Source organism: Acomys russatus, unplaced genomic scaffold (genome assembly GCF_903995435.1).
Source record: "Acomys russatus unplaced genomic scaffold, mAcoRus1.1, whole genome shotgun sequence".
Classification (NCBI taxonomy): Eukaryota; Metazoa; Chordata; class Mammalia; order Rodentia; family Muridae; genus Acomys; species Acomys russatus.
Window position 1 is genome coordinate 46035 of NW_026131736.1, and position 14302 is coordinate 60336.

General features: G+C 38.6%; 1 gene segment (V, D, J or C); it reads right to left on the minus strand.

The window, feature by feature from the left end:
• Nucleotides 1-2910, minus strand: part of LOC127186438 (Ig heavy chain V region 3-like) — a 33514-nt gene extending 30604 nt beyond the window's left edge. The window contains 1 exon segment of the V gene segment in view: nucleotides 2695-2910. Coding sequence covers nucleotides 2695-2740 — 46 coding nt within the window.
• Between the last annotated feature and the right edge of the window lie 11392 nt (nucleotides 2911-14302).

Consider the following 14302-nt stretch of genomic DNA (forward strand, 5'->3'; position numbering starts at 1 on the left):
TCATAGGGTATCAAGTCTCTTCTTGGTAGCCTGCTATCTTTCCTCTGAGTGCCACCAGGTCTCCCCCTAGAAGAATGGATAAAGAAACTGTGCTACATTTACACTATGGAATACTACTCAGCTATTAAAAACAAGGAATTCCCGAAATTTGTGGACAAAAGGATTGAGCTAGAAATGATCATAATGAGTGAGTTAACTCAGGAGCAGAAAGAATCAAATGGTATATATTCACTTATATCTGTATACTAGGCAAAAGACCATGTCCCATAAAAGTCTTCACTTACCAGAAAACTGGGACAGAGGAGAGGACCTCCTATTGGGACTCTAGATGAAATTATTTAATACTACTTTTGACCAACTTACAGGAAATACACTTCTGGGGCAATGCTTTCTAATATAAGTATTCCTTATAATCTAACGGACTAGATCTTCTGCTGCAGCACAAAGCCAGAATTAACAAGACACCTTCCGATTACATAAGAATTGACATGATTAGTTGAGTTTTTGTTTGACCAAAGGTTGGTGAATTGGGTTTTCCAGGCCTTATTCATATTATTATTCCCAGGTATTCCAGAAAAAGTTCTTTGTACTCATGATCCAGAGATATTTTTATCACTGAGTAATTTACTCATTTTATCATGGATTGCTGGGAGCAGTCACATGCTGGATTGGCAAAAGCAAAGCCATGAGCTTCCTGGAGGCAACCCACTGCTTCGTGCACAACTCATGAATGAGTGTGTCCTTTAAGCAGGACCATTTATGGTTGCTATACTGCCTTCCCATGCTTGTGCCTTATATCTGGCATATGAAGGCAACACCCTCACTGCCTATAGAATAAAAATACTCCTCCATAGGTGCTATTCTCTCTGTTGGTCAAGTTTCCTACAGATCATTTTATAATTTCTGAAAATGCTTTCTAACTGATTAAAATAACTTTAAGCCCTCCTGTGATGTAATGAAATCTGTTAGGAGTGCTATAAACATCCATGTGAGTTACAGCAAGATGAAAAACAACATTGAATTAAGTGAATAATCAAGTAAATACATTAATTTTAGGTTTAGTCCAAGGATACAGCCCAGGTGTGCATCATGATAAGAAAGAGAATATGAATATAGAAAAAGCAGAGAAACATGTTTATCTGTACAAGACGAGACACCTGAGTCATGGAAAAACCTTGACATAAAAAATACTATTTCTTTGAACACATAACATGCATTTAAAATTAGAAAAAGATAAAACTTCAGCTTTGAATTTATAATGAACATAGAGGAAAACTACTGCTTTAAACTCGTAATAAACAGAGTACCTAGTTAGATATTAGGATCAATACTACTACTGAAACTCCCATTTCATGTATCACTTTTATCTGTTTTTGAATGATGTAACTTTTCCATACATAGAAAACATTTTTATGGCATAATAAAAGAACCAAGGATAAAGTTAAACAGTTGTTGAAACCATCTGTTTCACCCAAAAAAATGTCTGTCTGTTTGTATGTCTGATTGTCTATATATATTGCCTGCATGCATATATGAATGTGTGTGTTTATGTGTGTGTGTGTGTGTACAAATGGTGTCTTTGAGAGCTCACTTGTTTTGTATATTAATTGTATGTGTCCATGTGTGTGTGAGGGTCATAAAAATCTGCCTTGTTTTATCTACCAAGGTGTAAATAGCAAAAACACCAGCCTGGATCTTTAAGTGTTGAAGTGTAAATATCAAGGAACTAGCCTGGAAGATGAATATTTAAACTACATAGAAAAACATCAGCCACCAGATGAGCATACACCTACACTGCGACCTGCCTCAGTCTACCCTGAGGGTTGGAGCTGATCACTAAATCCTGGCTACAGCGACCTGAAAAAGATAAGTCTCCTCAGGACAAAGGACCTCACCTGGGCTGTTGAAGACTCCTTAGCAGAAAAGCAGTCCACCAATATGACCCACCTTTGTTTACACTGTGTGTTGGAGTTGGTCTCTATCAATGTATCTTCATAGTTTTCCATTATTTATTGTTTTATTAAAGAAGAAACATGTTGATGGAGGTGGTCAGTGGAGAAGATGTTGAAAGGTCTGGTGTACTGTAGAGTCATCTTAAACTAACATCCCTTTACTCATATATGTCCTTTTACAAAGTAGACAAAGGCACTACAGCACGGTGAGGAGGAAGCAGAAAAGTGAATGCTCAAAATGAGTATTTCTGAGCAAGTCTCCAGGCTAATGTCCTCTGTCTTCTCAGGCCCGGGGCAGCTACCTGCACCTCTGGAGTTTCTGACAGACTCAGGATGTGGTTACATCACTGTGTCTCTCACACAGTAATAGACAGCAGAGTCCTCAGATGTCAGACTGCTGAGTTCCATGTAGGCTGTGCTGGAGGATGTGTCTGCAGTCAGTGTGGCCTTGCCCTGAAACTTCTGATTGTAGTTAGTACCACCACTTGAAGGATTTATACCTCCAATCCACACCAGGCCCGCTCCAGGCTTCTGCTTCATCCAGTGCATATTGTAGCTGGTGAAGGTGTAGCCAGAAGCCTTGCAGGACAACTTCACTGAGGACCCAGGTCTCCTCAGTTCAGCCCCAGACTGATGCAGTTGGACCTGGGAGTGGATACCTGTGGAGACAAAAGCAGAGTTGATAGCATTGTCACCTCAGTTCCTGTCTCCTCCTCAGATTTGGAGCTGGTGAGCCCCTTACCTGTAGTTACTGAAAGGAGGAAGAGGATGATCCAGCTCCATTCCATCCTTAGGGGCAGTGTGTTCTCTGACTGTGGAGAGGACACTGACCAGATGTTGTCTTAGGGGTGTGGAATCCTTGTATTTACCACCATAGACTCAAGTAATTTGCATATTTATGAGATGGTTCTTCTTAGATAAACCCATAGTCCAGCAGAGGAAGAAGGAGGTACAAACACCTGGGTCAGACAACAGGATGCTGAGGTTCAAGTCCTAATCCTCTGAGGAAATGCATTCCATACTCTCTCCATTTTTTCAGATATATGCAATTAACATTTGTGTGAGAAGGTGAAATCACATAGTCAAACTACTGTACAACTTATTATAGAGACACATGAACTTCCATATTTCTTCACAGAATGTTACTCATGCTTTACTCACAGCAGCTAGGGAATGGAATCATCCTAATTTTTCAACAAAGGACAAATAGATTATGACACTGTAGGCTGTGTTGGACATTATGAGTGCATCCACTGTGAATCTGTCTGAAATTTCTCTACTGAGTTTGTTCTGCCAGTGCTTGGGATGTCCATCCAACCAATTAAATCCCATGGACAGGCTTCTGACCAACCACCATTCATATAGAGGAAATAGGGAGGCTATCTGAGTGAAAATCTTGGCAGGTGACCTTTCATGAAGCTCCAGGACTCCTCAGTCCTAACCAGGACCCCAGCAGCTTAACCTAGGAGTGACACCTATAGAAAGGATGCCATGATCTATTCTGTCTCTGGTTCCCCTTAGCCCTCCTCTTAGGAATGCACTTTCCTGTAGCTGCTGTCACCAAGTAGAGATGATCCAACTGCACGCCAAGGTGAGAACCTGTGTTCTCAGAGACTGTGTAAAAGTAGGTACTAATGTGGTATTGTTGGCTGTAAGGACATGGCTGTATTTACAACTACAAACTAATTTACCAAATCAAGAGGAAATATATTTCTTAGATGAAGACATGAATTTTTTATAAGATAGAACTGACAGAGTTTTTCTGTTAGTCAGATGCATGGTGAGGTTCTGGTATCTCATAAAATTCATTCAAGCAACATCCTAGCACCTGTCCACTCAGAGCTCATCAATTGCACTTACAATCCATTCCCCACATCCACGTTCATATGTGGGAGCCACATGTCAAGTTTTCAACAGACACCTGAAGCTCTTCAGTGTCAACCATATTTCTGTTGATGACAAGATGCATTGACCATCCTACCCCATCCAGACACATAGAGCTCTTCCATCCCACTGAGAATCTAGTCACCACATCCATATTCTTCAATGTGAACAAAACTTCAAGCGTTCAAGAATGACATGATCAAATGTGAGGCACCAGAGTACATGAGAAAGTCATATCACACTCTCCACTCAACTGTGGAGAATATTCTGACCGTTGGCTAGATCTGGGAAGGGGTTTAAAGTTTACCTCCTATATTGTCCTTGGCTGGTGCCTTAGTTTGAGAGGGACCCCTGGGCCCAAGTCTGCCTATCATATTGTTCTACTTGTAGATTTCTAGGACCCTCTGTATCCTTTTATTTTGCTATTCTCCCCATGTGTCTCTCATTTAGCGTCCCAATAGGATGCCCTCCCCTCTATGGTGGCACTCAGAGGAAGGACAGCTGGTAGCCACGAAGAGACTTGATACCCTATGAGAATATACAGGGGGAGGTAATTCCCCTCAGGAACAGTCATAGGGGAGGGGAATAATGGGAATAGGGGGGGGGGAATGGGAGGATACAAGGGATGGGATAAACATTGAGATGTAACAAGAATAAATTAATAAAAAAAATAAAAAATAAAAATAAAAAAAAAGAATGACATGAATCTCCTTATGGTCAACCACATTTGCAATGCTGAGAAGGTGCATTGACCATCCTGTTTCTATCAGAAACTTGCTCAGAGTTTTGGACGCTGCTGTCCAGCACAACCCAATGACCAACAGGACTATGAACACCTTTTTTAGCAGCAACAAACTCTGGGACACTTTCCCCCATGTTGCTTAGGATTCTGAGGCTCCAATACCACCTCCAGGGTTGTAGCATGGGAATGGTATGTGTCAACAACACATGGTCTCTGAACATAATGATGTTGGCAATGAAACCCACAGAGACTGCTGGAATACACTCAGTGAACAACTTCCTTATCTGCCTCAGCTGCTCCTTATTAGAAAATTGGTGGATCTACAGTGCCCCCTGCTGGTCCTGATAACTCATTTGTGTAACTTCTCACACAGGGATAGCTTGCTTACTTCTCTTCTTTGCAATGTACCTATTGATTTTGAGAAGATATTTCAACAATGGAAGGTGAGCTGTGCCTCAAACATTGTCTCCATGAACCACAGTCCTGTCTCTAGGGGCTGTTAGATCTTGCAATAGAAGTGACCACTGATGAAGTAGTGAATTGACAGACTAAAAACTAGATATAGACAGGAGCTATAAGCTGTCTACAAGGAAGTTTTCCCACTGCTGAAGCTGTACTTGAGACAGAAACGTCAAAACACCACAAAGAGGAACAAATGTGGCACCTACAGATCAGATCGAATCTACAGAAAATATTTGCCTATCTGAGAAGTAACTAGAATTTTAAAAAATTCTAAATGAGCTGTGTTTCACTCTGCTTGCTAATTCAGCATATGTATTACAGGTGGGCTGTATGGTGGTGTGTAATGACTTAGCAGTGGTGGTGTTTTCCTTTTTCCTTGTATCTTTAAATATAAGGAATGTTGAGTGGGTCCTGAGGCAATCCTCTTCTCTCTGAATCTAGCTGCCCCAAGCTCAGTATTCTCTTACTCATGGAAGGTCATGAATAATGATTTTCAGAATCTTGGATATATTTGCTAAGGCTTTGAGAATGGCAGCTCTGGTGCTGAATTCCCCTCTAAAAGCTCCAGTGTGTTAGTGTAGTCATGACCAATGTATATGACAAATTTGTTTGTGTGTGTGTTTGTGTGTGTGTATGTGTGTGTGTGAATATGTGTGTGTCCCTGCAAGTGAACACATGCAGAAAATCATTTGAGAGAATCCAACACACCTTCATGTTAAACGTTTTAGATAGATCAGAGATACAAGGCACATGCCTAAGTACAATAAAGGCAATATACAGCAAGCTTAGAAACATCATCAAATTAATTGCTGAGAAACTTAAAGCAATTCCACTAAAATCAGGGATAACACATGCTCCCTACTCTCACCATAAGTCTCCAATGTATTACTTGAAATCCTATCTACAGCAGTAAGATAACTACATAAATCAAGGGGAAAGAACTGGGAAAATAAAAAATCAAAGAGTCTCTATTTACACATGATTGTAGATGTAAGTGACCACAAAAATTCTACCAGAGAACTTCTACACCTGATACACACCTTCAGGGACATGGCTGCATTCAAAATTATCCTTAAAAAATACAGTAGACCTCCTATACCCAAATCCCAAAGGGCTGAGAAAAAATAGAGAAACAGCAACCTTCACAGTAGAAACAAATAGTATAGAATACATTGGTGTTACTCTAACCAATAAAGTAAAAGATCTGTATGACAAAAATTTCAATTCACTGAAGAAAGAAATTGAAGAAGAAATCAGAAGATGGAAAGTTCTCCCATGCTCACGGATTAATAAGATTAACATATAAAAATGGTAATCTTACTAAAAGCAATCTACAGATTCACTGTAATTCCCAACAAAACATCAACAAAATTATCTACACATTTTAATTGAAAAGAACAATTTTCCACTTCATATGTACAGAACAACAACAACAACAACAAAGCCGAGATTTGAGTTTTTTTTAATCCTATACAATAAAAGAACTTCTGCAGGTATCTCTATTCCTGATTTCAAACTTGACTACAGAGCAATACTAATAAAAAACTGCATGGTACTGGCATAGATACAAACTGGTTAATGTATGGAATCAAATTAATGGCCCAGAAATAAACACACACACCAATGGACGTTTGACTTTAAACAAAGAATCCAATTCCATAAAATGGGAGCAAAAGCATCTTCAACAAATGGTACTTGTACTAACTGAACATGCAGAAAATGCAAATAGTTACATAATTATTGCCCTTCACAAAAGTCAATTTCAACTGGATCAAACACCTCAACAGACTACAGGGAGCCTTGTGGAAGGGGTGAGGAGGACAGAAGGACCTGGGAGGGACAAGAACTCCACAAGAAGACCAACAAATTCAAATACCCTTGGCCCAGGGGGATTATAAAGACTGAAGCAACAACCAATGGCCATGCTTTGACTGGATGTGGGACCCCAACACACATGTAACAGATGGGCAGTTTAGACTTCATGTGGGTCCCCTAGTAAGGGGAGCAGAGGCTGACTCAACATGGATTCTGTTGCCTCTTTCTCATCAGGAGCCCCTGGCATGGCTTCCTTGCCTAAACTCAGGGTAAGAGAATGTGCTCAGGCCTGATGCAATTTCTTAAGCTGTAGTGGGTTGTGGAAACTCAACTTTTTTTGTTAATAGCAGGGATATGGGGATAAGGGAGGGAGGGAGGGATCATATAGAGATTAGGGACATGGAAATATCAGGAGGTAAAGGGAATAAAAATAAAAAGTCCTTAGCTAATGTGAACAGAAATTGCTTTTAAAGTAAATACATGAATTGAAAGAAAGGCAAAGGGCTGCAGAGAGGCGAAGTTTAGCAATCTCATACTAGTGAATTCACATCTCACGTGTTATCTCTAGAACAAAAAGAGTAAAAATCTACCCACAAGGTATGTGCATTGTATCCCTGATGTCTCCAAGACATAACATGAACTTGGATTTTGTTAAATTCTTTTTCATCATCCAAGGAGTTGATCATGTGAGGTTTTTTTCTTAATGTTTGTTTATATGATAGATTACACTGATGGATTTCTGTATATTGAACCATCTCTGCATGCCTAGGGTGAAACCTACTTGGCCATAGTGCATATTTTGACGTTGTTTTGGATTTGGGTTGTGAATATTTTATTCAGTATTTTTGCCTCAATATCATAAAATAAATTTGTCTGAAATTCTCTTTCTTTGTTGGGTCTTTGGGTGGATTAGGAATGGAGGTTATTGTGCCCCTAGAATGAGTTTTGTAATGTTCCTTCTGTTTCTATTCTCTGTAATAGTTTAAAGAGTATTTGCATTAGCTCTTCTATGAATGTCCGGTAGAATACTGCACTGAATCCATCTGCCCCGGAACCCTGGCTTTTTTTTTTTTTTTTTTTTTTTGGTGGGAGATTTTGATTAATGTTTTTATCTTCTTGGGGTATATAAGATTATTTCATTTCTCTACTTGGATATGATTTAACTTTTGTAAGTGAAAATATATCAAATAATTGTCCATTTCATTTAATTTTCAAATTTTGTGGCATATAGGCTTTTGAAGACCTAATGAGTCTTTGGATTCCTTCCTGTCTGTTGCTTTCTTTTATGTTTTTCTTGATTTGGAAAGTGTCCATCTGCCTTTTGCGAATTTGGCGAAGGGTTTGTCTATCATGTTGATTTTCTCAAAGAACCACCTCTCTGAATTGCTCTCTGCATTTCTAATTTGTTGATATCCACGCAGAGTTTGATTATCCATACATTTTCTCCTCTTGTGCATCTTTGATTCAATTCATTCTAGAGCTCTTAGGTGTACTCTTAGATTGGTAGTTTGAGAATGCTCCATTTCTTTATGGAGGCACTTAGTGATATGAACTTTTATTAGCACTGCTTATGTACGTTTGGGTAGGTTATGTCTTCATTTCTATTGAATTTTAGGAAATATTTAATTTCTTTATTTTACCCTGACACCGTAGTCATTGAGTAGAGAGTTGTTCAGCTTCCACACATCTGTAGGCTCTTTGTTATTTCTGTTCTTGTTGAGGTCCACCTTTTTTGTTCAATGGTGGTTTGATAAAATATAAGAGATTATTTCAATTCTCTTCTACCTTTTGATGCTTGCTTTGAGACTGATTATATGGTCAGTTTTGGAGAAGGTTCAGTAAGATGCTGAGAAGAAGTTATATTCCTTTTGTTGGGTGATGGTTCTGTAGATATTGGTTAGGTCCTTTGATTCATAACATCGGTTAGTGTCATATTTTTCTGTTTAGTTTATATTTTGTGGACTTGTCTTTGGCAATTTTGTGTTGTTGAAGTATCTCCCTAATAATGTGTAAGGATCAGTGTGTGGTTTAAGCTTTATTGATGTTTCATTTACAAATGTGAGTTCCTTTGCATTTGAGACAAATATGTTCAAAATTGAGATGTCATCTTGGTGGATTTTCCTTTGATGATTATGAAGTGACCTTCGCCATCTCTTTTGATTAATTTTGGTCAAAAGTCTACTTTGTTCATTATTAGATGGCTACCCCAGTTTGTTCCTTTGTTCTCTTTTCTTGGAAAACATTTTCCAGGCCTATACTCTCAGATGATGACTACCTTGGTGGCTGAAGTGTGTTTCTTGTATGGGTTGCATTTGTGCATCCACGCTGCCTTGTCTTTGTCTAGCCTCAATAGAAGAAGATGTGTGTGGTCCTATTGCACCTTGATGTCCAGAGCCTGGCTGATATTCACAGAGGCCTCCCTTTCCCTGGAAAAGAGGAAGTGTGCTGGATGGGGAGGGAAAGGGGGGGAGAGGTAGCAACTGACAGAACAAGTGGGAGGAGAAGCTGTGACTGGGATAATGAAAAATAACTTAATCAATATATTTTAATAAAAAGAAATGCTTCAAATTTGTTTTAGGCTTCCGAATCATCCCTCAGATGGGCTTAAAGTTTAGCGATCTCTCCCTTCATATTACCTCTCTTTCCTACCTTTCCCTCCACTCAGACTGATGCTCCCATTTCAGGCCCAAACCCATCTACCCACAGTTACTTACTCATTTCCCATTCCTAGAGAGAAACTTCCTTCCTCCTAGCTGCTAACATCTGTGGACATATTGACTATATCCTGTCTATGGAAGACTAAAATATAACATCCAGAGAGGAATGTTTATGCACATATTTGTCTTTTTGATCCTGAATTATCACATTCTAAGTGAATTTTTAGTTCCATCCACTTCTTGTGAATTTCATTATTTTATTTTTAAACATTGGAATAATATTCTGTTGTGTTAGTGTGCCCTATTTTACCTAATTGTTTTTTGTTGATGGGCATCTAGGCTGTTTCTAACTTCTGGCTATTATCAATGGAGCAGAAATAAACATGGTTCAACAAGTGTCCTTACTTAGATATAAAGTCCTTTGGTTGTATGGTGAACAGTGGTACAGTTGGATCCTGGGGTAGATATGCTCCTAGATTCCTGAGAAACTGCCTCATGTTTTTCTGTAATGGCACCCTGTAAGTCTATATGTTTGCCAGCATGAGCTTACATCATTTTATTGATATTGGGAGTTATGAATAGTATAAAATAAAAATCTCAAAGAAGTTTTGATATTCATCTCGATGATGATTCAGAATGTTTCTTCAAGTGTGTCTCAGTAATTTAGATTTTAGATTTTGAGATTTCCCTATTTAGAAGCATATTTCATTTTTATTTGCATTGTTTCATTCACCTTCATTATTTAGTTCTTTATGCTTTTTAATTTTAGCTTAGTACCAAATTTTAGTTTGTTTAAATAATCCCATTCTATACCCTGCTGCATTATATGAATGATAGTGTACTTTTCCATAAAAAGCTTGTCAATTACACAAGGTTCTTTCATGAACTATTACTTGTTGTACTTGTTGCCTGTACTATTGCTCTTCTGTTCAGAAAGTATTTTCTCATGCCAGTAAATTAAAGACGATTTCTTTCTTTTGTAATATTCAGTGCATCTGACCTTGCATTGAGGTCATTGAGCCATTTCAAATTGAGGTCTGTGCATAATGATAATTATGGGTTCATTTGCGTACATGTAGCCATCCTCTTTTAATGAGAGCAATTCTTGAAGATGCTGTCTTTTTTTCTATTATATATGACTGATTTATTTATCAAAAATAAAGTGCTCCATAGGTGTATGCTGCCAAAAGCCATGCTGTTAAGGAAGCTTACTAGGCATGTGGGCTGTCTAGGATGTGATCCTTTATTCACAAGGTCTGTACCATTATGCACCCCCACAACAGATTCCAGCTGCTGACATGCTGCCAAGACCCATTGATTTAGCTGGGCGGTGGTGGCACATGCCTTTAGTTCCATCACTCAGGAGGCAGAGGCAGGTGGATCGCTGTGAGTTCAAGGCCAGCCTGGTCTACAAAGTGAGTCCAGGGCAGCCAAGGCTACACAGAGAAACCCTGTCTAGAAAAACAAAAAAAATGACCTTTTTATTTGGGGAACTTCAGTAGGCATGAGAGACCTCTAGAAGGAATCCAGTATTTTGAAAGGTCTGTACCATGATGTGCACCAGAATTGCTTCCAACATCTGACTACTCTGTCAGTTGTGCACTGTTGCATCTCTCTAAAATCTGGGATTAGAGATGGACATGGTGGCATAAGCCTTTAAGCCCAGCACCCAGTGAGGCAGGGGCAGATGAATCAGTGTGAGTCTAAGGCCAGCTTGGTCTACAAAGTGAATCCAGGAGAGTCAAGTTTGCACAGAGAAAGCTTGCCTCAAAAAACTTAAAAGGAAAAAAAAAACATCTGGCATTGGTGTGAACTGTCACTTTCTGAGTATTGACCAGCTCTGATTGAGCAAACTTCCTACAGTACCTTGCTGAGGAGGTACTGTTTGTTGTTCAGATGAATTAATCCCTGATTATGGAATTCCTGATTAGATTCGAATAGTTTTAGAAAGTTAAATTGTTTGAGATCTTCTAAAACAATTTAAGAGATCTTATGGCTGCAATAAATACCTTTCTGGGCCTCCAGATGCCTCACTAAGGATAGCCTTGCAGCAGATTCATGGCTTCAGATAAGCTTCCACTCCAGGTGGCACCAGGAGTCCTGGTATTTCATCATAAATATACCCAAGTTGTATTAAACTTCCCATGAACCCTAGACAGAATGGGGCTACCTAGATATGTCTATATTTACTGTTTCTTAGAATGAATAACAGATCAATGATTGTCCTGAGTTCTTTATGAACTAAGAGATAGCTGGATAATGTATAGTTAGATCAGTCCTAATTGAAAAGTCATATATTACTTTTGACGCTCTGAACTCACTATGAAGTTATGTAATGGATACCTAGATAAATGGTTAGATTTAAAACACATAACCTGTTGTATTTTAGGATTCATCTGTTTTTGTGATTACTGCCCCCTGTGACTAAGAGGTAATTCCATTTTCTCAGCCGTTTAAGGATGGTGACCAACAATAAATGGCATTGAAACTGGGAAGCTTAACTTCAGGTGAAGTTAAGATGACTAAATTCATCCATGTGTGTGTGAGTGGTTTATTCTCTCTCTCTCTCTCTCTCTCTCTCTCTCTCTCTCTCTCTCTCTCTCTCTCTCTCTCACTAATTTCATGTTTCCATATAGATTCTCAAATAAGTTAGTAGACTCGGGACCTCATCATCAGCCTTTTAAGATTAACATGCCTAAGTTTACATTAGTTTAGTGGAGATCTCCACAAAGAGGCCTATCTAAGGATCAAAGAGCCTCCTTTTATGACTGCGCTGCAGTCTCTTGCCAGAAGCCTCTTTTACACGCTCAGCCATAGGTAAATTGTGGTCACTATAAGTTCTCCTGGTTGGCCACAGTATAGCCCATGCCTAGAAAAGAAACCCTGAGCCCCCTTTCCTCTTCCTTCAATCATGATCAATTGCCTTAGCCATCTGATCTGGCCACCCAAGAGATAAAGCGAACTGGAAGGGCATCCACATCCAGCCCCAGAGACTGTACCCTAGACCTCTTCAGAGCCACAGCTGGGCATTGACAGTATGGAGTTATACCTGCATCTTCAAGATGATTTCATTGATAAATATTTCTTTTTTCCCCAATACCATGCTGTTTTCATTATTATAGCTGTGTACCACAATTTGAGATTAGGGATGGTAATACTTTCTATAGTTCCTCTATTAGAGAATACTTTCTTAACTACACTTGTGTTGTGATAAATAACTGTCACTCAGGCTCACCTTACCCCCCTAGGCATCAGTATGATTTACCTGGTAAGAGCACAGGAAAGTTAATGGTAGATCAGGACTTTATGGTAGTTTTGACGCAATACTGTCTACTTGAGCTGCCAGGTAAAGGCATGATCTTAAGGGATGGGTATAATGTCTGCCCAATGCTGGTGACCAAACATTTATATCTCAGCTTTGTAAGATTTTTCCTCCAAAAGGCCTAGTCAGCCTAGACATTGTTGGTGTATTTTGGAGCAACATTCTTTTACCTAAATTCTAGTATGTGCAATTTAATTTCTATTATGAAAATCTATTACTAAATGCTCTATAACATCAATCTATTACTTTCAGTTTTTTCTACTGTAAATATATGATAACTGACAGTGGTTTCTCTGTGATGACAAAAACAAATAAAACAATGCAAATAAAAATGAAATATGGATCTAAACAGGTAAATTTCAAAATATAAAATATAGATGACTAAGAAACACTTGAGGAAACATTCTTAATCATGATAGAGATAAAAATCTATTATTTTCTGAAAAAAAATGATGACCAATTTTTGAAAAAGTAAGTTGTAAATCTTTATCTCAGAGATTCGCTGTTAGGTTACTGAGACATCAAGGACCTTTTCTGTAGATCTCTTCTTCATGCAGGATGAAGTATCTGTGTACTTGAAATGAATTCTCTAGCAGGTATCAGACAGGTCATTGACTTAAGGTATTACATCCACTTAGCAGATGCCTTCACAGCACACTGCAGAATTGCATACAGTTTAGAGGAGATAACTGAAAGATTCCCCTGCATTCTGGTCAATCCCTGCTTTCCCGATGTAGGAGTCAGGATTGTTCTTTATAAACTCACTGGTATTTCTAACAACATTTTAAATTCAACACAGATTTGAAAAATCTAGAGCAAAGAATTGGCCTAGAGGACTCATGCCTACCATTCACCATAGGGTTGTATCCATATGAAGCACATGAGACTAAGATTTTCACAGAGTAAATATCTGCTGTAGGAACATTTAATAATAATGTTCTTAGATAAAGATCTTTCTTGCTAAATTCTTTTCCCTTAGATTACTAAGTACCACATGTCTCCATGTTGGTTGTTATTCATCCATTATCCAAAACCAAGTACTTTCTAGAAAAAGGGAAACCACAGTGTATGCAATAGGCTCTGAAAGTTGGTGCTGCATCTGTATTCTGTAAATACTTGGGAATGTGGGGCAGGTTACTGACATTGGATGGGAAGAAAATATAGACCAAATATATGTATTATAAGAGAAACTACCTCATTTGACTTGTGCATACAGGGAGGTGATAGAAGAGTTCACTGAAAACTTTTAACCAATTTATAGGAATTATACTGATATGGCAATACATTCTAAGATAAGTATATTATACATTCTACAGACTGGAACTCTTCTGGAAGACATAGCCAGAGTTAAAAGAACTGAGACGATTAGATGAACTTTTGTGTTTGACCAAATGTTGGTGAATTGGACTTTCCAGGTCATATGCATATTATTATTTCCATCTATTGCAGCAAACATTCTTCTCTCTCA